The sequence below is a fragment of the Oreochromis aureus genome, linkage group 16 (assembly GCF_013358895.1).
Source record: "Oreochromis aureus strain Israel breed Guangdong linkage group 16, ZZ_aureus, whole genome shotgun sequence".
Lineage (NCBI taxonomy): Eukaryota > Metazoa > Chordata > Actinopteri > Cichliformes > Cichlidae > Oreochromis > Oreochromis aureus.
In genome coordinates, this window is record NC_052957.1 from 14,710,470 (window position 1) to 14,736,003 (window position 25,534).

The window sequence follows — 25,534 nt, forward strand, 5'->3', positions numbered from 1 at the left end:
TTACATGTTGACTGGTTTTTGAAAGCTGTCCTCTATTTTCCCTCATTGCAATCATGCTCTTTCATATTAAATTACCACCTTGAGTCTATCTGCATTCAAGCTACGAGTCCTTAAGCGGCACTCTAGGAAGAAACCATCTGTCTAATGTGTTTGTAAGTGTCTGTGCCCAGTCGCTGTCTAATCCTTTCTCAGTCTTTAGTTTCATCAACGCTGATACATCAGGCAGTTCACATTTGGCTAAAGTGACTTACATCATGGCCCACAGTTATTGCACAGCTTTTGCACTTGTACGCAGTTGAAGGAGATGCATCTTCCACATTACGCTGTTTGTAAATGGGATTGCAGGCTAACATTATGATTGGGATATTTTCAGGTAAAGCGTTTTGTTTTTCCTTCATAAAGGTTCCCCCTGGTGTCTGGTCTCGGTGGTGCAAAGAAACAGAACCATCCTATTTTCAGAGCAGAAAATGTGGCTCTTAATGTGACGGATGATGTTCACTGATACATATGGCTGCATTCCCTGTCTTGACATTTCATTTGCAGGCGTGATGCGGGTGGAGTACGGAGACGTCTCCTCTCGCAAAGCCCTCCGTGAGGCCTTAAAGTGCAAACCGTTTTCCTGGTATCTAGAGAACATCTACCCAGACTCCCAGATCCCAAGAAGATACTACTCTCTTGGTGAAGTATGAGCTCTCTTATACTCTAATCTTCTATAATGTATCGCATACACCGGCTCCTTCTGCATTCAGTCAGATATATCCTTTTAGCGCCTGGGCTTATTTTTTTCATTTTCTTTCAGAAAGACAATATCTCTGAGATACAGCCTGAAAATATCAGGATCTGGGAAAGGCTTAAAAAAAAGCTGAAAAACAAACAACCAAGTTTGTATTGAACGTGCATAATAAACAGACGTGTGGCTGTTAAAGCAGTCGGTATTGATCCCCTTCACATGTTGAGGCAGTGAGATAAAGCTCATGTATGCATTCTAAATAGTTTTGTATTCTGCTCTTTAAAAAACAAAGAAAGACTGTTTCCAAGCACCTACCTTAAAAATCTGATTTTTCTTAGGATTGTTAATGGGTAGAAATTGTAAGGAGGTAGTATGGTTTGATAACTACTAATTTACAGTTTTGACACAGCTTATTTTAAGAGAGATGTTTTAGTTATTTCCCTCTCGCTTTTTTAAAGTGACCACAATCAGCTTCTTGATGAACATAGCTTTGTGTGGGAAGCATTGAAGCGGGGGTCATCTCAGTGCTAACATGGACCGTGCTATCTGGAGATGGATGGAGGTCATGTAAAAGTAATGTCAGTCTACGAACTGAGTGTGAAATGAGGTTGTAATCCTCTAACATTCATACAGCTGAGGATGAGGGGACTTTTTTCTCTCCTTTGCACTGCTCTCCTATACTGCAGTAAAAACTGGTTTTCTCTATCTCCCTTTAGCCACTGCAGCACCTTTTCTCCTATTTTCCTCTATACCAGACTACTTCTGGCTGATTCTCATCCCCCATAACACACAGTCAGCCTTTCTTTAACAGCCGGAACCATTAGGTTTTATATCACTTAATTATTATGAATGCCATTCCGTTCCTGCATCATAGGCATGGTAATGGCTTAGGCAACATACATAGTCAGCTCCGCTTTAGCTCTGTGAATGTAGGAGTTCATTAGATAGCTGAGTTGACTGGATGTCAGTAGGAGCTGTGATAATTGCTTATTGAGAAGTGTGCAGTCAACTTAGCTCAGTTTCATCTTTAAAAGTGGATATAACGAGTAGAGGTTGGACTAAATTAACTCAGTGATGTGGTATATATGTGATTTTAGCTATAGCATTTATGGAAGATGGTGACAAACTTTTTCCAGTTTCCTAAAAGGAAGCATCATTAAATCTGTGACTTGCATTTAAAGTAGTTTCAGCATTAGTGGCATTAGCATCTAGCTTATTAAGGTGAAGCAATTCAGACATGCTGCAATATTTGCAAACCTGGGGTGGCAACTAAGATTATTCTCTGTTATTTACTTATATGATTATTTTGTCAAATGCCAGGAAATATGTTATTTTTTTTAACCCTTTAAAGCCTGAACCATGAAATAATTGCCAGAAAATTAAAAATTTTTGATAATTGAGTGATTATTAAACCTTCTGACTAAAAATAAAAACTAAAAAAATAAATTATTAAAAATATATTGTGCAAATTATTTTGCTGTTTTGTGAGGAAAAAAAACACTGATGTATATGTTTCCAAAACTCATGGATCAAATATAATACATTTGGGTTTAAAAGGTTAATTAAGAAACTCATTAAACCCTAAAGATACTCAGTACAACTGAGTGAACTAAAATGCTGTTGCTGATTATATATTAACAGATTAATTTCTTTGGAAGGCAATATTTAAGATGTAGTGATTGATAATCAATTTGTATAAGAGATCCTTGGATGCAGAATTCAAACAATGAGGGAGGACAAAAAACAAAGACTTAGAAAAGAATAATTTTTATTGATGTATTAAATGGGACCTCATTATTCTGGTAATTTATGTTTTTTCTGTTCCTGTAGCCTAGCTGTTGTCAAAAGAAACATAAATAAAATGCTATGATGTAACACTTTATTAACTTTGTAACACTGAAGTCTTAAACTTGTACTTCATATTTGTAAATATGAACTTCCTGTCTATAGATCAGAAATGTTGAGACCAACCAGTGTATGGACAACATGGGGAGAAAGGAGAACGAGAAGGTTGGCTTTTTCAACTGCCACGGGATGGGTGGAAACCAGGTGAGGAGATAACAGTAAATACTGTATTTAGAACATTATACTTAATTGTGAAAAGAAATACTATTGTCTATATTACAATATTTGCAAATGTAACTTTAAATCTGAATGAAACTAAGCACAGCCTTAAGTGTTCTACTTGGGTAGCAGCCAGGTGTTGCTAACTAAACGTACTTGATTAATTGATCATTAGCAGGTGTGAGCACCTCTATAATTTGCAGTTTGCTGATCTGGACCATTTAGGTGTTAACACAATGTTCCCAGGAGTAGACATCTCAGCAAATTTACTCCAAGGTCAGGGCATGTAATACTTAAAGATATTAAAAGCACAATCCCAAGAACTACATCTCAGACCATCCAGGCTTCAATTAGCATGTTAAAGTTCATGATGGTACAATTAGCGTGAACTAATCAAGCTTGATTGGATGACTTGTTGGGAAAACCTGTTCTCTTTAAAAAGAGTATGGCAGCATGGCTTAGTTTGCAAAATTGTATCTGAACAAAGCACAGGACTTCTTGAACAAGACTGGAGGTGCACAGCACCATGTTTAGTAAAACCTAAACACGACACATTAGTACAAATACGTCATACCAGCTGTCAAGCACGGTAGATGATTTGACCCTGTTTTGCAGCCACAGGACCTGGGCGCCTTGTAGTCATTCAGTCGACCATGAGCCATTCTCCGTATCAAAGTATTCTAGAGTCAAATGTGAGGCCATCTGTTTGACAGCTAAAGCCTGGGTCATGCAGTAGGTCAGGGGTGGGCAATTCCAGGCCCCGAGGGCCGGTATCCTGCAGGTTTTAGATCTCACCTTGGGTCAACACACCTGAATCACATGATTGGTTCATTACCAGGCCTCTGGATAACGTTGAGGAGGTAATTTAGCCATTTAAATCAGCTGTGTTGTTCAAGGACACATCTAAAACCTGCAGGGACACCGGCCCTCGGGGCCTGGAATTGCCCACCCCTGCAGTAGGTCAATGACTCCAAGCACTGCAGCAAATCTGCAGCAGAAGAACTGAAAAATAAAATAATCACGGTGTTGCAATGGTCCAGTCAAATCAGACCTCAACTTGACTGAAATGTTATGGCAGGACCTTAAGAGAGCTGCGCAGAAACAAATGCTTCAATTTCCCCACAGAGAGAATGATGAAGTCATACAAAAAACAGTCATTTCAAATTATTGCTGCTAAAGGTGGTTCTCCAAGCTACTAAATCATGGGGTGTACTTAATTTTAAAGTGCAGCCTCTAGCAGTACATTATCTTGCTCAAAAACTTGACTTCAGGTTGGAAGCGAGGAGTGTGTTAATCTCCAACTTCTAAGTCAATGGGCAGATTTTCAGTACAATGCTTTCTCTCTCTCTCATTTCTGAAGTCCAGTGTTAATTTTTAGCCCAGAATTCGCTTTGGTCCAATCAGTATTCTTTATACTTGAGTCTCATTATAGTTTTTTTCTGCAGCACACAAGACAGAATATCTGTCCAGTCTTGTACAAAAAATATCTGTAGAACATCCTGGAAATACCCAATAAAGTACAGCTCTAGAGTGTAAATAAAAAAAACAAAAAAGAGGTACAGTTTAGTCATGTATCACTAAAAACCCTTACAATACTGTTGTTTGTATTTTTTGTGATGTTGGTGTTACTGATGTTTTTCAAGAGTTTAATAAAAACCTCTTTCTGCAGGTATTCTCGTACACTGCGGATAAAGAAATCAGAACAGATGACCTCTGCCTGGATGTCTCCCGCCTCAACGGGCCTGTTGTCATGCTCAAGTGTCACCACATGAAGGGCAATCAGATGTTTGAGTACGATGCTGAGGTAGGATCTGTGGCCCCTGTAGGAACCAAATAATTCAAAATAAGGGTTCTAAAGCAAGTGGCCATTCTTTTCCCCTGTTCCTCAATTTAATGTTTGTACCTTTACCTGTCAAAAGGTAATTTCATGAGCCAATAGGACACCGAGGATTTTTGGTCGTGGGAAATTAGAATGACTGTTTTCTGCCACAAGATGGTGCTGTGTGTTGTTTTTTTTAAAGCACCAGGAAGTTGAGTTGCTATTTCAACCCAGCAGCTGTTTCTCTTTTCTCGTCTCATTATGTAGTATGTTGGCAAGTGGGAATATGATTTTGAGGTAAGCTGTTCAATTTGTCCCTCCTGAAGTGCCACATTGTGATTTAGTATTGTGAGTAGGAGTGTGTGGTTAGTGGTTAGTACGGTAGATCGTTTATGTAAATATATATATATTTTTTGGATGTGTACTGAAAACCTTTTCCTACATTCGTGACCTGGGATCATGCATTGCCATTTATCCTTTTATATATTGTATAAAAATATATTGTATGTGCAGCAGTGATTTAATTATCTTATGTGCAGCAGAACAATCAAGTCACCAAATAATTTACATCACAGAGAGAAACTCAAGTCTAACCTATAACCCCCCCCCAAAAAAAAACCCAAAACACAAGTATCACCTACAAATATCAAAGAAAAATGATTGCATGCATTAGGTGCAAAATGGTGAAAAAATAATAACCTTATGTATATTTTTTTAGCTCTATGGCTCATTACAGGTATATGTTTGTACATATTTGTGTATCAAAGTCTTTTCCTTTGTTTTGCTGTTGCACTGAATTAGAAAATACCAAAAATCGACAAAGCTAGACGCTGCATATCGAACACCAGGGTTTCACTTTACTTAATATTCCTGGGTATGCAAGCGGTAATAGGCTTGCATTTTTGATATTCAGTCAAATGAAGAAACAGATGTTGTGGGCAGGAAACAGAAAGACATTTTGAATCTCATAGGAAAACGAAATGTTCTTCTCAAGCCTTATTTCCTCAGAACTCAAAATACATTATGGATTACACAACTCAAAAAGCATTTTTATATGAACAATTTATGCATTTTTAATCCTCTGGGAGATGGTTAGACGATGCAGCGTCGCATGCAGAGTTGTCTATGAGTGATTGAGATGTCCTATCACTGACATGTCGATATGACAAAGTGAGGAAGCTCAGAGGCCTTTCCATCGAGCATTGAACAAATCCATGGAGAAATCCTTTCATTACACTTTGTTCTCTGTGTGCTTTTCTTAAAATGGAAAAAAGAGAATAAAATGAATAATTCATAACGAAGAGGACCGGTCTCTGTTGTAAACAGCTCTGGGGTTTCATCGCTGTCAGTGGCCGGTGTTATTTTTAGCCCAGGTGTGACTGACAGGGACTGAATCCTGGATGACTACAGTACCATTAACATTTCATCTGGTCATCAGTTTCACTTTCACAGAAATACCTGGCTTTTCCATATTCCTCCTGTATTCATTTACAGTTGTGACCGACATCCCTCTTTCCTTTTCACCTACTCTGCTGCTTCAGCCAGTAATAAGTTCTATTTACTGTGCTTTCCCTCATATGGATATCCCACTCAAACACATGATAGCCAAAATTTATAAGTGCGCTGAAGTTTTCACCAATTTATTTGTCCTTTTTTACTTTGCTGTCTAATTACTGTAGTTTTTAAACTTTTTTTTTCAGCCAGTTTTCTGGCTTAAGAGCCCCCAAAATGTTCTTTATTTTTTTAAGACTTAAAATATTTGAGCTAATCGTTATTTAATTCACACTTGAACTATTGCAGCAAAATGCAAGTAATGAGTTTATTGGAGATACAGAGTTTGAGGCATGGATTGGCATATTGAATGAGTAGCTATTTACAAGTGAAGCACACTAAGCCACAGGCTGTATTAGGGAGTAAAATAGTAGAACCAAATAGATACACTCAAATTCCTGTTATAATTATGTGGCAGGTAAGAGGCATGACACGACCACGTTTCACCACTCTTGATCATTCTTTATTACGCTTGAAGTTCACACAAGTCGGCTCAGCTTCCCAGCTGCCAGCCACATACCAACAACAACAGCAACACCACAACAGGACTCTACACTGATCTTAAGTTGGCGAGGCGTGATTGCGATGCCGCGCAGCTGGGTACGCTTTTCCTGTCGCGGCACCGCCGACCACGCCCTGCCACCAATTAGCACATAGATGACATGTTTTTACTAAATATCTAACTTTTTTTTTCATTGTCCATCTCTTTTTATAAATTACAAAAAAAATTTTATTTGTATTGTGCTAATTTGGCAAATGTTGTCTGCCTTATTTTAAGGATATGTTCAAATTGTTGATGTGGTCATTTTCTCAGGGGTTTTGAAAGTCAAGGAGATTGGTTTCAGTGGTTGCTTTGGCGACAGCAACCAGGCCTGCAACTACTTGCAGTCAGTTGCTGACCTCAAAGCAACTTTGTGCATCAAGATGTCGATTAAAAATAAGTGGGTCTCCTATCAGTCTGTCAACAGTGTGCCATTGAATGAGGTCAAGTTGGCAGTTACATGCAATCTGTGACAACAGAGGGATTAACTGTGATAAATCAGCAGAATATGGCACATTTATATTAAACATTAAACTGTGATGTAGTTGCTGCAGAATGGCAGTTTAACTAAAGAATGACACTCTGGCACTCTGCTTGCTTTTATATAGGAATATAACCAGAAAACTTTCAGTGGGCAAGCGCTTATTGGTGCAAACGCACTCAGATTGATAAATGGAGACAGATTTTAACGTGTTGGAAATCTGTCCACATCAATGAGATCTGCCTACAAGTGATTGTTGCTACTGATTTCTTGCAAGGAGGTTGCCATCCTGTTACCTTTTTGTGTGGGTGACTGAGCCAATAGCCACATGAATAATTTGAAACATTACCCTGATCACTTAAATATGGTCTATCTAATAACTAAATAAAATAAGAAATGGCCTAAATAACCTCAGACATTTAGTCAGTGTCTGGGAAAGTTTATTGCAAAGAACAGACGCATCAGTTTAAGAATTACTTTATGACTCTGTGACTTACCTTGAAAACCATCTGTCCCTTTTCCCTCCTGGCTCACTGCAGAAGCACACCTTCCTCCACATCATCACCCAATCATGTCTGACCATCGGCCGTCTGGAGGACGGCACCTATGGCCCCACTGTGGAGTACTGTAACAACAGTCCAATACAGTCGTGGATCCTCCACAACTACACTCGTCTGGAGGTCGCTAGACACCTCTACTTCAGTCCCACGGATTATTTTCTCTAAACTCAAGTCTGCTCTTGGGGGCTACGGGGGGCCTGAGGTGAGCAGATTAGCACAAGTTAGGCTTAGAATAGAGGTTGGTGGTCATCATAGTTGCTCTGTAGCAATGTAGTTTCACACTGTTAGAATTCACTAGACCTGTTTGGGCTTTACTAGGCAACTTTGGCTGTTTTCTCAAGTTTTGAGAGTATGTTTGACTTTGTGATTTTTGTCAGTGAGAGTAGATTTGTGGTTCTTCCAGGTGTACCCTGAATGTGCATGTGTTTTAGGAAGCATTAACACTTTTTTGTTATTGGTGACCTTTCAAGGGGGGAGTGCACAGAGACATGGGAAGAGCTTCATTACGCAATGACAGATGTCCTGTCAAGATGCTTCTGTGTATAAGATGCTATCTGGAAGACCTTTAGCTAATCTTCTTGCTAAATTAGATCTCAATTGACATTTATTTTCCAAAATAAATATTTTATTTTGATGTGAAAATTCACTGGCTGTCCCCTGGACTGCCTGCACATGATGAATGATGGCCGAGATGGAGGACGTGCTTATTTTTAGCTGATTATCTGCATGCAGAGCCTTATTCAAATGGGCTCGCCATTGTTTACAAGTTCTTTTGAAGTGATCCTTCATTGTGAACCTACCTTTCATGGCTGTAGTTGCTCAGGCCACTCTCTTATTGGCCAAAAGCAGCTGTGTACACCGTGTTCCATGTACATTGTAAAAACGCCCATTATCAGTGTTTTTTCACCACTAAGCCTTCTTATTTACATACTTTTGTGAGGAATGTTCTTCAGCTCAGCATTTCTGTCTATTTCGGAGTTGTTATTTTCCTGCCTTTTCCAGGCTTTGTGTCTGTCAGTCATTCTCTCTGTAGCCAATTCTGTTCTGCTGAGTAATTTGGAGTGAACACCTCAGAATCCTGTACTGTTGTATCTCTCAAAACGCTAAAGAGCAATTTCACTGTAGCATGCCACAGTTTCTGTGTCCAAGCAGGGCAAATTGGGTAAGGAGCTCCCGGGACTGCTGGTGTGTGTCAGAGTTGTGGCAGTATAGTGACCTGCTGTTAGATGGCCTGATTTGCTGTTCACTCTCAGACGTCCTCCTAGCATAGCAAGCAGAGAGGAGCACGTACACAAGAGAAGGGCTCCATTAAAGCAAATGAGACTGTTGCTGAATCTGTCCTGAGATACAAAAGTATCTGCTGTTTTTGTATCTCCCACAAAAAAGCCACTCCTCTATCTAGATCCCCAGCAGTAAGCACAGAAGATCACGTCAAAACAAGAACCTCTCTGCCTTTCAGCAAGTCCAGTGTGCTGTGTGGTGATAAAGAGGATGCTATTCCTCAACCTGGGTTATGGTTAGAAACGGTCATCATTTAATTAGCTGGTCTCAGCTGTGCACACACTGGGTTTCTTGCTCTGGAGACGGTGCTTGGTTTGCTGGGAGGCTAAGATGGGAGTTTTCTCTGCCCCAAAGCAAGCATGAAATAATTATGAGCAAAGGACAGGACCTCCATATTTCCAGTAATTTCATTGAACATGGAATGGGTTTTTTTTTTTTTTTTTTTCCAAATTATACTTCTCTTGTGCCACATGTTCCACTGGGGTAAGTTTAGATTTTGAATGAAAGGAAAAATATTATCCTTATGATTTAAGGCTGTTTAGAAAGGCTTTGTAAATGATTATGTCCTGCGCATGGCACAAAAATGTAGTATTCATTCAGTCTGGATTAGGAAAAAATTGTTGATCTTTGCTTCTTTTTTATTCTTCTTCTCAATAGTTTAGGGAGAACTTTGCTACTAAGTTACAACTACTATTAAAGAAATACTTTTTAAAATTAAAGTCTAGTGTAGCGCAAGCTTATTGTTCTTTTCCTTTGTTTTTAGACAGGTGTGTGAGGTTGTGTGCCACCTGCTCTCTTTGTTCTCGCTCTGTTTGAACAAATGTGCCCTGTAGGGCAGTCTGCAATGTGTACTTCAGGAAAGATATACACGTGTGTGTGTGTGTGTGTGTGTGTGTGTGTGCATGCATATATGGCTGTGTTTGCCTGCACTTCTTTGTATCCAGGCAGATAGTGTTGGGCCCTTGTGTTTTATAGCTTGAGATCAAACATGGCCTGAGCGTCTCCGTGAGCTCATTAGTCTGAATATCCTCTGTTAACAGTCAAAGCACAGTCTTGTTTTAATGAAGATTTATGCCTCGATTGCAGGATTAAAAGAAAAAAAATCATGCTTAATGACCAGTTTTTATGCCATGATGTATTTTTAGGTTACTTTTTCACCTGCGTTTTATTTTTTATGCCAATATAACATTGTGTTAAACTGCAAACTGCTAAACCTGAGGCTATCTCTGTTTTGGTTTTCATTTATACGCTTATACATTTTCATATATTACATGGCATCTTTGTAGCTCCTAACATAATTTTCCCAATTTCTCTCGTGGCATTGTTTTTCTCTGCAGAGGCTCTGCTTCTCTTTACAAACCAACTCTCAAGTCCCCTACTCCTCTGCATGTGATCATTAGGATGAGAAAAGCAACTCAAGTGAGGAATGAAATTGCGGAAGCATGTTACTACTGAGGGTTTAAACATAAATGGTTAATCAAGGCTATTGAGGGCTCTCTTACAGTTGTTAGTGGGGGGTGTTATCTCTGGTGACGTGTGGCAGATAGCCACAGATTCTCTCCTGTGGTACATACCACTTGTGTGGTGCTTGAGTTCGAGCTCATCACAACAGGTGTATTATTTCCAGTCTGGTCCAGTTTGTCCTGTTTTCTAGGCTTTCTGGTTTCCACAAAAAGCATCACACATGACCAGACAGGAGCGATGGAGTGGAGCAGGAGAAGGAATACTGTAATTACATTAACAGGGACCCTGTTCTATTTAAGTGTCTTGATGAGCTATGGCAGTGACAGTGAGCCAGTATGCACAGTACCAGATCCCTGAGAGTGTTAATGGTTTTCACTCATCATTATTTTACTAAAATGTCTTTCATGAAGAAAGCCAGTTAATCAGTCATTGTCACCTGAGCCCAGTTAGACAGAGCCCGATCCAACTTGTCCCACGGTCCATTTAGTTAGCAGATGATGGCATATTTGGCCTGTGATGTGTAATGAAGCCACTGTGAGAAATGTAAGGTTATTAAAATACTTGTATAATGATAAGCTTTGCAATTACACACCTTCATATTGATAGTTCTGTGCAGGTGTTTTTACTGGTATACAATGCTGTGCAAGTCTAGAGCAACCTCTTATTTCTTTTTATTTTGCTAGAAAAAAGGGAACTAAGTGCAGTGATTTATCAAAAAATGTGCAAACATGCATAGAAAGTTTACAGTTTATAAGGCAACAACAGAGTTTGTGCAATTGCAACGAGCTTGAAAGTCAATATTTCATGTTACTGACTTTATTCCTTAACACAGGCTGAACTGTCTTAGGCAGCTTCCATGTAATTTTTTAAAATAATCTTTGGGAATAATTCTCAAGGCCTCTTGAAGGACAGTCAAAGCTCTTCTTTTGTTCTGTGCTTTTACTGCATTGCAGTGTGTTTGGGACCACGCTGAAAAATGAAGCTGCTGCCAATCAGATGCCTTATAGTTGTTGGTGGGTCAGAGTCTGACTTTACCTTTCTGTGTCAATAATTCCATCTATTTTGACAAGGTCCCTAGCACCACTGGCTGAATTGAACCCTCAACCATGACCGATCCTCCGCCGTGTTTTACACATAACTGTAGACACTCCCTGTTGTAGCTTTCTCCTGAACTCCTCTGTTCATGATGATTTGAACCTAAATTTTCTAAACTGGATTTATCACTCTATAAATATAATTTGGCATGTTTTGGCCTTTTCTCTTCTCTGCCTCATCCTTCCACAGAAACAATTTGTTATGAGGTGTCAGTGAACGAGAGATGGATCAGTTCAATGGCCAGATGCATCTCTCTGGTTTTGTGTCAGGTCTTTGCTGGATTTTTTTCCCCCTATTTTATAAGGACACGACTTTCAAATATGGTGAATCTGCTGTAGCCACTTCTTTTGTCCTTCACTTGTCCAGTTTCCTCAAAATTTTTAAGGACACACTGCGCACCCTGCTCAAATATGCCAGGTTTTCTGTTAATAACTCTTTACAAATCACCTTGTTGGTGCAAAAATGTAATGCTGTCAAACTGTGTTATCTTTGAATCAGCTGAAAAATGGCAACAAATTGTGTGGTTTTTTTTGTGACACGCTGCTAGTACATGGACTGGTTCTTATATAGTTTTTTTTTTTTTTTTAACTCTAACTGAGCACTTAAAGTGCTTTATAAAACTTGCCTAATTCACCCATCCATATAAGCAACTTGGATTTACTATCTTGTCCAAGGATATTTGGCATGCAGACTGGAGGAGCCAGATATCGAACCACCAGCCTTCTGATTAGTAGATGATCTGCTCTACCCCCTGAGCTACAGCAACCCTAGTAACAAAAGTGGAAAATTTTTATCAGATTTTACACAATTTGCAACTGAGAGGCGATCATTGTGGTGTACTGACTAAGGCACACACAATCATTAGGGTAGAGATATTTGTTGCAACTAATGTCACATTGTAACCTTTTTCCTCTCCTCATGATCCCTGGTTACTTGTTATCTGTTCTGAAAAAAGATGCTACTATAATGTGTCGCATTAACAATAAAAACACAGTTTATCCCAAGCATGGTGTTGAATAAATATTCGTGATGTGGTTAGTGCTAACAAGCACCAGCAGTATTACTGCTGGTACTAATGGTGCCTATTATACTGTAGCACTTTGATCAAAAAGTAAATATAATGAGCTGCAGTGTTAACAATAAAATCTTTTTCCTAGGTTATTTTAATAATTGGAATAAATAAATATTTAAAACTGTTTATTATTGTTCGTGAGAATGGACCAGATCACCACATGTATGTGATAAGGGTCACTCAGAGGAACAAACATTATTATCACCTCACATCGCTATCATTTCAGCTCTTTGGTTTGATTTTCTGGCCTGCGGTGAATGGTTGGTGAAAATTAGGAGCTACAGGACCGGATCTTTTCCTTTGTTGATGGCACAGACCAAAACAGAGATAAAAACAGAGTATAAACAGACCCTACATTCATTTTTAAAGTTGCTTTGTAATTTCTGGATGCGTAAACAATGATTACAAATGTAAATAACACAGAATATAATCACTTTTAATGGTCAAAAATCACCTTTAAAGACTAGAAAACGCCTCAGTAGACCTCCTTGTTAAGGTCAAATGTATGCAGAGGTCTACATTTACTTTGTATGTAATCCACTTGTTCATGATGTGTCTTCACCTGCTATTCAATGAACATATAGGAGTTTGCAAACCTAAACATAATGATAAAACCGAAAACACTGCAGCGAGTTTGTTGCAGTGGTTTTAACATTAAAACAACTCATTTTCCCATTACCACTGAATTTGGGGGAAAAAAAAGAAAAAAAAAACCTCTAGAGAAGTTGATGCTTTTGAAGCTCAGTCAATCACAGAAACATCCTTTTGTTAAAGTGCCAATGACAAGTTTCTCCCTCGACAGGAGCCTCGATTTCCACAGCGTTTCACAATGAGAGATGCATTGTATGAGGGGTAACCCTTTTTTATTCAAGTCTTTTTCTCTTGATGTTCCTTATTTTGTCATTCTGTTTTTATTGTTTTAATAAATGGTGCAAGCACAGACTTAAGTTTATTTACTGGGTCAATGGTACAACAAAAGCTGAAATTTGGGAAATTAGTAATTAAAATGAATCTGTGAGGGTTGGTTTGAGTAATGCGCATAGATTCAGCTTTTCTTCAGACCACCGTTGAAGCAGTCAGACACTGGCAGCTGGTCCTGATGCCCTCAGTGATGACCTGCATCTTTGAGGGTACATGACTGTAAAACACAGGGAAGGTTGGCCTTCAACTTGTAATTGTTTAATGTCATGTGTATATATTTACATCAGCTGTAAATGCCTGTTTTTGTTTTGTTTTTCGTCTTTTCTCTCCAGCGACTTACTCTGCTGCATGTGAATAGCAACCAGTGCTTGGACATGCCCTCTGAGGACGACAAGATGGTCCCCACATTGAGAGACTGCAATGGCAGCCGTTCCCAGCAGTGGCTGCTCCGTAACATGACCCTTAGCGTCTGACTCTTCACCTCACTCCTCTGTCCTTCTCCTCCAAACCAGTCCTGGCTTTCCTTACCCTCACCAGATGGCTCTTACCACACATCATGCACCTCTTGCTTTTAACAGCCTGGCCAAGAAATGCAGAGAACTGGGCAGCAGCGGCTTATCTTCCATTTGATCATATTACAGTTCAACACAGGTTTGAGGATAAACTGCACTGGCACATGCATTTCTAAAAATATGATGAGCTGTAGCTTTGGGAACTTTTGCAGATCTGAACTAGGATAATGACGTATGGGGTCGTGCATGGAAAACACTCACATCAAAGGAGTCACACTGTGATGGACACCTGCTAGCTGTGAATCTGCTGCACTGACTGCTGATTAGCTTCTGGAAAAACATAAACAGGAGACCATTTGTCATTTTCTGAGATGCATCTTTGCAATGGTTGAGATTCTATAACCAACACTGTATCCAGACACTGCATTGATGTATCTACTATAGGTACAGTAGTAAAAGAAAACAACTGGTTTGCTGCTCATTCTCTTTTCATGTCGGCGTCTACTGTGTCTATGCTTCAAGCAGCATGGTGGTCATTTTAACTGCAACTGTTGACTGACATATGGAGATCAGCACTGATAGGTGTTACCCTCTTGAGGTGATTTACTGAAGGGATAAAGTCGTAGCCCTGTATAACCTACTAACGCTTTTCCTCTTCTTTATCAAGCCCACTGTAGCATTAGCTATTTAGGACGTGTCTTGTTATCACATTTCATGAGACTGTGTGGTAATAAATCTGCTCGAGAGAAAACGGAAGCCCAACCTTAACAAACTGAACAGTCAAATTTCAGTTGAAACCCTGACACCCATATCAGTTGTTACAGTTTAACTTAAGAGGAGTACCATTTTTATAAAGATCCCTTAAACCTGGTTAAAGAGTTGTACTAATCTCTTTAAAGTTATGCTTTCTAGTACTGTGCAGAAAGTCTTGAGCCACCCTTAACTTCTTGATATTTGCAATGCCTTATTGAGACATGCAAACATACATGGAGATGCAGTATAAGACAAAACAGTTTGTATAATTCTAAGGAGCTTTAAAGTAAATCAGTTTTTAGTATTCTTCAACATAGCCTGAACTCTCTTAGGCAGCTTTCTTGTAATTTCCATAAGGAAGTCTTCAGGAATAGTTCTCCAGGCTTTTTAAAAGACATTCAAAGGTCGTCTTTGGATGCTGGCTGCCTGTCTTTCCATTCTGTCAAGTTGATCCAACGCTGCTTTATTAATGTTGAGATCTGGGCTCTGGGGACGCCAGTCCATGATTGACAGTGTTTCATTGTGTGTTTTTCTATCCAGGTATGCTTTTACTACATTGGCAGTGTGTTTGGGGATGGGGGATCTAAATCTGATCAATTTTAATGAGTTTTGAAGATCGCCCAGTAATACTGGCTGAATTGCAGTCAAAACCATGACAGAGCCGCCACCTTGTTTTACAGATTGCTATAGAGACTCACTATTGAAGGTTGAAGTATATGATGGTTTAAAGAAATTGGGGGAAAACATATGTTTTTTTTCAACAGAATGCTAATAACAAAGTGCCTAAAGATACAATTTAAAGTTGGTTCTGTGCTAAGTTGTCTGTTATGTGTAGGAACAATACTGGTTTATCCCTTGGGTTAGGGTCTTATGCTTGAATGAGTCATAGGTTATTATTAAGTGGATTGACAAAAAAACCCCCAAAAACTGCAAAATCCCCCCAAAACATTAGTCTGAAAATGGTCAGGTACAATAACTTGTCTGAAATTAGTAAAAAAAAAGCAGTCAATGTCCAAAGACAAAATTTTAAAGACATTCTATTGATAATTATTGCTCAAGACCACTTTAAAAATTGCAAGAAACTCTAACTACTTTGGATGCAAAGCAAAAGGAGATGAGGGGCAACTCAAGACTTTTGCACAGCTCTATACCTGAAACATATCTTTGAAATTCCAGGACTGTTGTTAACTGATGCAGCTGTTGATGTTCCATATTACTCCAACAGGAATTACATCATGGAAGTTAATCTATTACAGGTGATGAGAAATATGATGTTGGTGTTGGACTAGAAATACAAGTGATACATTTTGAATGAATGTAAATTTTAACAGGTACTTTTGAGAAAATCACACTGTAATATTATAGCTATCAAAACATCATTACATCAAAAAGATTATTTTTAAGTCAGTTTCCAAAACATTTCAAATTCTTTCCACTGGAGAAATCATGACATATCTGGGTGCAAATCTTTCTTTATAAAAGTTGTTACATGTTTGGTTTTTAGTGATTTTGGATGGTTGATTCGTTTTCTGTTTGAAAAGGATGGTTTGAGATAAAATATTGCAGCTTATTGATATTAAATAATTATCATATCTCATAAATAAATGATACAAAGTCTTGATCATAGCATTAAGTGAATATGAAGTATATCAGTACTCATCGTTACCTTTACAGATATCTTTCACCACATTCGGCAAACAAATTGTATTGTACATAATGCTGTTCAGATGTATCTAGCACCCATTGTTGTTATATATACAGAACCAATTATTTTTCTAAGATGCTGTAAAACTGGAATATTCTTGCAAAACATATTAAATGATGATTAAACAAAATCACTGGATAGACTTGGAAGTAATAAAAACAGTGCTGACACTGGGTTTTGAAATTGTGTGTTTTGGAAATCCTCATTGGTCCCACAAAAACCAATTCAGAGACAACCTGAAGGACTAAGTACATGAGGGGTGGGGTGGGGGGTATACTGCCCATGCTGCTTGAATACTGAACTGATGCCAAGTGCCTGCTTGGCATTCAGATTGAAATTCAGTGACCTCTTTGATATTACGCACACACATTTATTGTTTTTCATTATCTTAAAGTGCATGGTGTTAGAACAGGAATGTAATGTTTCAATGTGTGGGTTGCACATTTGTCATCTGTTTGTACATTTTGCCTTTTTGTAGAAAAAATAAAACTTCTGAACATAAAATAACGATTAGCTTCACTGTTGAGCACCTGACAGCTTGTCGCACCAAAATATACGGTTGATTAATAAGCTTTTAAGGCCTCCCGTACATCTCATTACCCGGGGTTACTCTGTGCTTTTCAAATGTAGCAAATTGTACCGTCTCTTTTATTATGAGCTAGAAAAAAACACCAATACAACAGGATACTATAAGAGTTACGTTGTAATGAATGTTAGTTTTTGGTTTAATGCTTTATGTGTAAAGGAGTTTGTCATTATTCTGTGTACGTTTAATCACAGAAGGCTTGACCTTTCAGGTGACTCTGAAAAAGTCTGAGACGCAAAATTGTTCTTTTTGAACAAAGCTTTGAAAAAATAAAGCTAGCAGAATACCCAGCAGACACTGGACGTCATGAATTATACAACTTTACTAATTATTTGAAATATTCATTCATTTCTCTGATTTTTGTTCAGTTGATTAATTAATGGCTTAGCCTTGAAGCCTTAAGTTGTTGAAAAGGACAGCATATATTTTAAATATTTGTTTTCTATACTCAAACCTCTTACAGGCAAAGTTGTGTGAACAGCAAGTCTGCACATTTCAGAAGCTGGAATCAGAAAAAAATGTCTTGATGACTTATTCAATAAATGTCAGGCTTATTGATTGGAACCAGGATTTCCAAAGTGCTGCCCACAGTCCAGTGGCCACCATGATATAACACTAAGGTAGCATTTCCACCTTCTTCTATTATAGCTATCAAAGCAGGCTTCATAATAGACTTCATAGCAAATCATGATAATACTTTCAAGAACAGCTGGTATCAGTGTAGTCACCCAACTAAAAACTAGTAAAACGACTAAAAATGGCATAAAACACCTTGCTCACTGTAAATGTGTTTGAAATGGGCATTTTTATCCAGCACAATATATGCTGCCACTCGTTAGCACAGAACGTGGGAATTAGAAAACGATTTGAACATGTTGACGAACATCCTTACACTCATCACTTTACACCAGTGGTTCTTAACCTTGTTGGAGGTACCGAACCCCACCAGTTTCATATGCACATTCACTGAACCTCTTTAGTGAAAAATAAAATATGATTTTTTTCAAATTCAAGACATAGATATGTTTTTTACTGGTGCACAAAATGAGCCGTGCATGTCACAGCGGAGGCTCTGCCGAACTTCTGAGACCGACTCACCGAACCCCTAGGGTTCGATCGAACCCAGGTTAAGAACCACTGCTTTACACAGTAAGTTAGACTTGACTAGTACCCACTTTTGCCTTGCGAACTAATTGAATTTGCTATTGCGTAGATTTGTTTGCTGCACATCAATGATGCAACTTCCTCATTCCACCACATGAGATATATTAGATTGTAACCAGGTGCCTATGAAGGCCGTTTAAGTACAATGAACTGTCATGTTCCAGTTTGACATTGGACCAGAGAATTGCCGCTCACTTGGTGTTTTCTCTTTTTGATCCATTCTTGCTAAACCCCAGAGATGGTTGTGCGGGAAAATTCCAGTACATTCGTAATTTCAGCCAACCTGGTGCCAACAACAACGCCATGTTCAGATGACATCTCTTCCCCTTGGTGATGCTCGGTTTGAACATCAGCAGATCATCCTGTCCTTGACTACTTGCCTAAATTCACTGGCTGTGATTGGCTGATTAGATATGGTGTTAACAAGTATGTGAGTCTCAACACCTTTCTCACATCTACATGAAACAAAGACTCTCTGAAGCTAACTTTTTAACTTGTTGGGTATAGCATGATTAATCCAGCAAAACAATTAAATTTGTTTTTTTTATATAACAGGAAGAAACCTCTGGCAGGATCACGCTCAAAGAGGGGCATTGAATAAAACCTGACAGCCTCATAGAGATGTCTTGGCTCTAAGTAAAATCCAGAACAAAGTCCGCACAAAGATATTTGTAACTATTTGTACAAAAAATATACAAATAGATCAACAGTGTATATTGACTGTGTTGGGTGTGCTGATGTTCCTTGTTTCTGCTCAGCTTCACATTTAAAGTACAGTCATGAGATTGGTGTAAGTCTTCATTTTTTCACCAAATAAAAGAAAGAATAACCATTTAAGCATAAAATTAAAAAGAAAACAAACTATTTGTACTTAAAGTCTCATTAGACATAGTGGGTAAAAAAAAAAGAAGTCTTTTTTAAAATGATAAACACTCTTAGCAGATATACTGTACATTTTCATTGTCCTCACTTATGGTAGCTTTTTGATCAGTATGTCTCAAAGCTCTCTAAGGTGCCCACTGCAGAGGTATTAACAGTTGTTGTTGTGGGGCTGACAAAACATCAGTGCCTCCCAGCACTCCCAGCAGCTGCCCTGAGGGGACTGACTGTGGTTTCAGACAGTCTCACACCTGTAGGAAGCGAAACCCAAGCTGGTTAACGGGCCCTGTGAGGATAAGATAGCGGGTTTGTGGGCACACCAGGAGGGTCCATTAAGGGGTGAGATGCTTTAAAACAATAGCCCTAATGGAAGCCTTATCTGTTGCTGTCTGCAGCTTTCTGTTGCTCTTGAAGGTAGAACATCCTCATCATGAAGACAGCTATTTAAATCATGGGCTTTTTTATGCTCAGGAAATACTGTATAAATAGGTGGTTTTATCTAGAGACCCAAGACCATATTACACCATGTCTAATTCCCCCATTTTACACAACAAAGTCCCTATTATTCTTGAGACTGTTTGCTTAAATAATTCCTTCGTGTTTTGTAATGTTTTATTTAGAAGCCAAGGATAAGAGATAAGCACTATAAAAGTACCTTAGGTTTACAGTAGTATTTGTGTCACCAGCAAAATCAAATCAGTGCAAAGGAAGTATTTCTTTAAGTTGCAGCACTGGTGTGTGAGACTTACTGCAGTGCACTCAGCAACATGTGGCAATAAAAGAAGATGGTGTGTGTGATTTGTGCGCACTAGTTTTAGTCTTGTGTGTTGCAGTTAGTTATATTTAATACAAAAGTAACAGTATAAACAATAGAATAATTGTGTTGAAGTGCAAAAATGTGTTTTAGTGGGTTATTATGAATAGTGTTATTAATAAGGTTGGTAAATGCTATCCTTTTAAAGGTAAATCCAAGCATTAACTTGAGTTTTTTTCCCTATAAATCATGACTACTGTTGCTTATAGAAAAGCTCATTTTTGTTTGTTGTTTTTTTTCCTTAAGCCCATCCTGGTGGAATTTCCAAGGACGCAACAGGAGCAATTGAACCTCTTGTCTCCCTAAAGTCTGATAGTCTCCCTAACCCGTTTCCATTAAACCATCATGACAAGAAACTCAACACTTTCGTGCCCCGACTTCAAATCCAAGGCTGTACATTTTGTGTCCTATCCCTCCAAGTATCTGCAGTTTGCTTGATTGTATACCGGTCTGCCTGGCTCTCCCCTGCACTATATATAGGTTTCCATCAACTAAGTGAATCCAATAAAGGGTAGTAGAAGAGAGAGAGAGGGGATAATCAAACCTCTGGATGTGTCTTTTCGCCTCGCTTGAGACCAAAGGAGAAATCCTGCACTTAATTGTTGAGGGGACCTAAAGTTCCAGAGCGCCTACATTGGAAAGCAGCTTTAATTAGACATAGTTTGAGGCTAATATCTCAGATGGGGTAACATCCACTGCCACAGGAGGCACCCACACACCCACACATACCGAGAATAATGTACAGTACCTGCCTGTAGATGTGCAGAGCCAGCCTAGGGATTCAACTGAGACATTTCTGATGTATGCTTGCCATCTCTTGAGTAATTTTTATTGATTTTCAGGGAGGAAGTGGCTCTAACAAGCTTCTCCTATGTGATAATCTCCTTTTTACGACGAAAGCAGTGATTAGGAGGAAGGGCCCCGCTGCTTTCAGCAGTAATTGTGTGGTAATCAATCATCAATCTCCAGGAGCTGTTCGACAAAGCACTCCTGTTCAGATGCTATTTTTGACCCAGGCAACAACTAATAAGGTCTCGCTTCAGCTAGGGACAGAAAAACCAACAGACGCAGAATAATATTCCCATTTGCTGTTCAGTGTACCTACAATTTTTATCTCTTTTTAAATCTATGATTGCGCAGCTGTAAGAGGTATGATAGTTTGTTTTGCGGTTAAATGTTGCCATCTCTTTCAGTCACTGACAAAAAGCTGTAATGTCATTTGATTACCACAAGATGCTGACAATTTCATATGTCCCTTGGAGGCACCACATTGTGACCCAATTGCTTTACTGCCATTTCTCCACCAAAACAAGGGCTGAGGTGGGTCTGAGGTGAATGTCATGAAACTCGGTGCAGAGGTGTAGCAAAGGAAGAAGCCATTCAGTTTTTGTGTGTGGTGTGTGTCTGCAATATATCATTTTCTTTTAAATTGCAAAATAGGGCATTGCCCCATGGGCTCATTGAATGCACTCCCAGGGCACCCTTTTGTTTAGAGATGCTGCTCTTTTTATCCACCACATGGTTTTACATTACATGCCAAGTATAGAGGAGAGTCTGATAATGCTTCAGCATCCAATGAGCATGCTTCAGATCATGTTAAAGCCTAATCTTTGCAGGGAGAAAAGACATAGCACGCATCTTTTATAAGAAGAGGATTGCTTGTTCAAAATTCAAGAAATCAATACTGTAGCAGCTAAATAAGATTACAGAGAATTTTTAGTGAGGAAGTCGTAAATTTGTGGGGGGCGTAGAAGAACAAATCCATCAAAGCCAGCATCAAAGCTGAGGCGGTTTTCCCTGCACTGTCTTTGATTGTAGAGATTATAAAGGAAGATAGAAAATAAGAGAAGATTGCCTGACATGATGGCTGATCTTCCGAGAATAACCTCAAGTGCTATCCTAGCTGATTTAGGGAGGGGGACAAATGCATCTAGTGTCCTACATTGGTCTGATTAGATTAATAAATCAATCCCATCCTCACCCGCCCATCAGGTTTTGCCCAGGCTATTTTTAAGAAATGGGTTACAGAAGATCATCAAAGTATTTCTGATCACTGACTAACACATGACACTAGCTGTTGCATAACTAACATCTGCATGGAAAGCGCTGGTTATAGATGGCAAATGGGAGAAGTGCTTTTGGTGGAGAAAACCCCTTTTTCTTTGTTGAAGCAAAACGCACTGCTTTTTAAAATTCTCTCATTATTAGATGAGAACTCATCTGCATATATTCCAATTTAGTGCACAGTGTTACACATCAGCTGCCTCCTGGTGTGTGACAAGAACAAGCCCGGACTTTAACCTCTTTCTTGTATTTAGCTGTCACTGACAAGGCCTACTGTATGTGCTGAGCAGAATTAAAGAAGCGTGTCTGCAGGGTTAGGGATGCTTGAATGATGTTTCAATTAATGGTTTCTATAGACTCCCTTACAGTTGATAAGTTCTGCATGTTTGCATAAAAAACACTTTCTAACACTGCATGATATTTTTTTTGTAATTGTCTCTGTGGCTGTAAGTTAACCTGAAATCAATCCATGTGGAAATGGGAGCTTTTGTTGTGAATTGCATGAAAATAAAGGTACACAATGACAAATGGTTCCAGTAACCAGGACTGTGCAGTTTAAAAGGTTCCTGCATACCATCTCTGAATTGAGGAGGGAGCCCGAGGGTATATCTTTCACCTTCTCACAATGCTGTTAGTCAGTGGTTCTAGGTTTGGTCATTATGCAAATGTACTGTTTATAAGATTAGGGAAACCTGCAGTCAGCTGAGACTGAGGAAGTCACTTGGATGAGTGATGAAACATTTCTTTTCTCTACTTCCTAGAATTTAGCAGCATTTCCATGAAAATCACAGGCTAAACACACACATGCTCACACACATAAAGAACAAAAACAAAGCAAAATAAAGGCAAGAGGATTCATGATGTTTAACCCAGGTTGATCTGAGTTACAGTTTGAGCTATGCAAACAATTTTATGAAAGGAGTGGCGAGCACATTTCACATCTCAGACAAACAGTTGATAAGGATTCAAATCTCTCTTCTCTCTCTCTCTGATTGGTGAATGCTTTTTGTACATGTTCACAAAGTGTTCAAACCTTGTCTTTCTGTCAGACAGCTGGTCGAATCTGATAACAAAGCCCTGCTTGAAATGGACTAACTAACATTTTCAAACTTTTAAAGCCAGTTTCTATATCTGTCTGTCTGTCAGTATCACTGACTGTGCCACAGTTTCCAAATATTTAGAATTTTGATCTTTTACTATGTAAGCATTAACAAGAGTCATCGTTAGTAAGCCACTGGGTGCATTGTGTGCAGGGTGCTATGTTCAGCACACAGGCTTTTGGCTCTTTCCGATTCTTAAAAAAAGTGTTTTTTTCTTACTTTAAGCAGCGCCTATTTAATCAGGAACATTTAATTTTCTCTTGATTTGGAGGCCTCGGGGGATTTTTAAATCATGAACACTGAAGATAATCCAAAGGGACTTTGTCATAAAAAAGCTCCACTGTATCCTGGAGTTAATTGCTCTTTTTCTGGAAGTACATGCAGGAGAGACACTTTGACAAAAGTAGTGTACAGACTTTTGTTTCAGTGAGCATATGTATGAAATACAGCAATTAAAAATTTCTAGCTCATGGTGCTGGCTGGCTGGCTGTTGGCCAATCCAAACTAATAGCCTTATTTTTTGCTCTGCAAATATGTGAATAGCCTTTTCCTCTTAATGAGGGCCAGAATGCAGGGATTGGGTGACCTGTGTCCCCCTGCACTCATTATAAAAGCACAGAATCGTGCAGAAGCTGAAGCCAATGTTCACCTGGCAATTATGATGGCCTGGTGACTGATGGGGAAATCTTTTCCTGTGTATTCTCCTCAAGAGGACTGAATCATAGTGCCTTGCAGACAGTGCTCAGAGGCATCTCAACTTTGCTCTGTGCTGCCATGCAATCATTCATTTGGAAACAGTTATGTCAGGCCTTAGTGCTGTTTTTAGAAGCTACCATTGGTACAGTAGGGCTTGCTGGGTTCTGACTGGACAAGGAATATCATGTGGTTAAGTACAGGGACATAAAAGATATTAGGGGAGGTAGATTTCGCCTGGAACCAGACTGACTTAGCAGAGACTTTGCATTGAGAAAGGGTTAAAGAAAAGGGAGCAACAGGCCATTGTGGATATTTACACTACAAAATCAAGAGATACTGCATGAAATGGCAGTAAATACAAAACGAATGATTGATATTCACAGATGACTGTGTGTGATACTACACCGGATGCAACAAGATGTGTAGGTGACTGTCAGGCCTGATTCAGAAGGTGATTTATTCATTTGATCTATTTACTCTTTCTGGGGTGAAAATGAATACAACCGAATCAATCCACATTGCTGTTGCACTGATGATGCAGCGTGTATCCTGCTTTAATGCTTTAATATCTAAGAAGCACACATCATTGACTTCAACAGGGGTAATTGTGATTTTAGCAAGAAAAAAAGACATAATCACAAAAATAAAATAGTTTGTTTTAGAGGTGGTGGTATGCTGCTCACCCTGCTTCATGTGTTTGAGAGAAAGCCTGGGTAACTATGGTGTGGGTGTATTCCTCCGTGGCCTTGATCTTGGTAATATGATGGGTGAATTCTGGGTTCAGCTTTTTTGTCCTCCTGAGATCTAAAACAGTTTGCTGGGAGTGACAGCAACTACCCCGCTGAAGGTGTTACTCGGTTAAGAGATCTGTGTGTAGCATAGATCGGGTGCAGTCACCCATGGGATCGATGAATGTGGGGGTCAGCTGTGGCTGTCAGTACAGGTGACCCAGAAGAATAGCCACTAAACATTTTAAAATCTTCACTGGCATTGGGACGATTTTTCCTTAGACTGGTTATGTGGTTAAAAAGACTAATGAGCACAAAATTTGTTTGGCAACTTTTTTTTCTTTTTTCTTTTTGCAAAATAGAGATAAAGAGCTGCAGGAGAAAAATGCAGCTTTCATATATATAATTTTTAAAACACGCAAAAGGCATTTATAATATCCTTAATAACTGTTATTGGCAATCTATCACTAAGCCAGGGGTTCATTCTTCCATTATTGGAGTCTAAAATGTTGCTTTCGGTGTAATTATTTGAAAGTCATCAAGACATCTCGACTGCAATTTCCCATATTTGATCACTTGAAAAAAAAACGAAAAAAAAAAAAACTGTCAAATCAGGCGAATCCTCTTCCCTCCTCCTCCAAATTGTCTGTCTTTGTAGTACCACTAGGCAACAGTGAGTGCATCACTGAAATCGTGGAAGTGCGCAGGAGCCGAACAGGGAAATCGAAGGGAAAGAAGGATTTAAGCAGCCAAAAGAGCATCTGGTGGATCTCTGCCGCTGAACTATGAGAATCCAGTCGATATTTCTCTAAGAGAGGGGGAAAGGTGCCCGAAAAGAACCAGGCAATCAGCGTCGATGCGCGCAGCAGCAAATGACGACAGTGGGACAGTAATTTTCTTCCTCCAGCTCGTCATTTTTTACAGTCATATACTTGGGCGCAATTTATCTTCTAT

At 39.0% G+C, this 25,534-nt stretch overlaps 1 protein-coding gene across 4 annotated transcripts in view; it reads left to right on the forward strand.

Moving 5' to 3' along the window:
• galnt13 (UDP-N-acetyl-alpha-D-galactosamine:polypeptide N-acetylgalactosaminyltransferase 13) overlaps nucleotides 1–17,071 on the forward strand; it is a 38,248-nt gene extending 21,177 nt beyond the window's left edge. For 2 of the 4 annotated variants that reach the window (XM_031743050.2, XM_039600477.1), the window contains exons 9-12: nucleotides 544–683; nucleotides 2,681–2,779; nucleotides 4,464–4,598; nucleotides 7,726–7,911. In XM_031743050.2, the coding sequence (XP_031598910.2) occupies nucleotides 544–683; nucleotides 2,681–2,779; nucleotides 4,464–4,598; nucleotides 7,726–7,911 (560 nt within the window). Of the gene's footprint in view, nucleotides 1–543; nucleotides 684–2,680; nucleotides 2,780–4,463; nucleotides 4,599–7,725; nucleotides 7,949–13,911 lie in introns of those variants that run through there. The other 2 variants (XM_039600476.1, XM_031743051.2) reach the window with 2 other exon arrangements.
• Nucleotides 17,072–25,534: the final 8,463 nt, after the last annotated feature.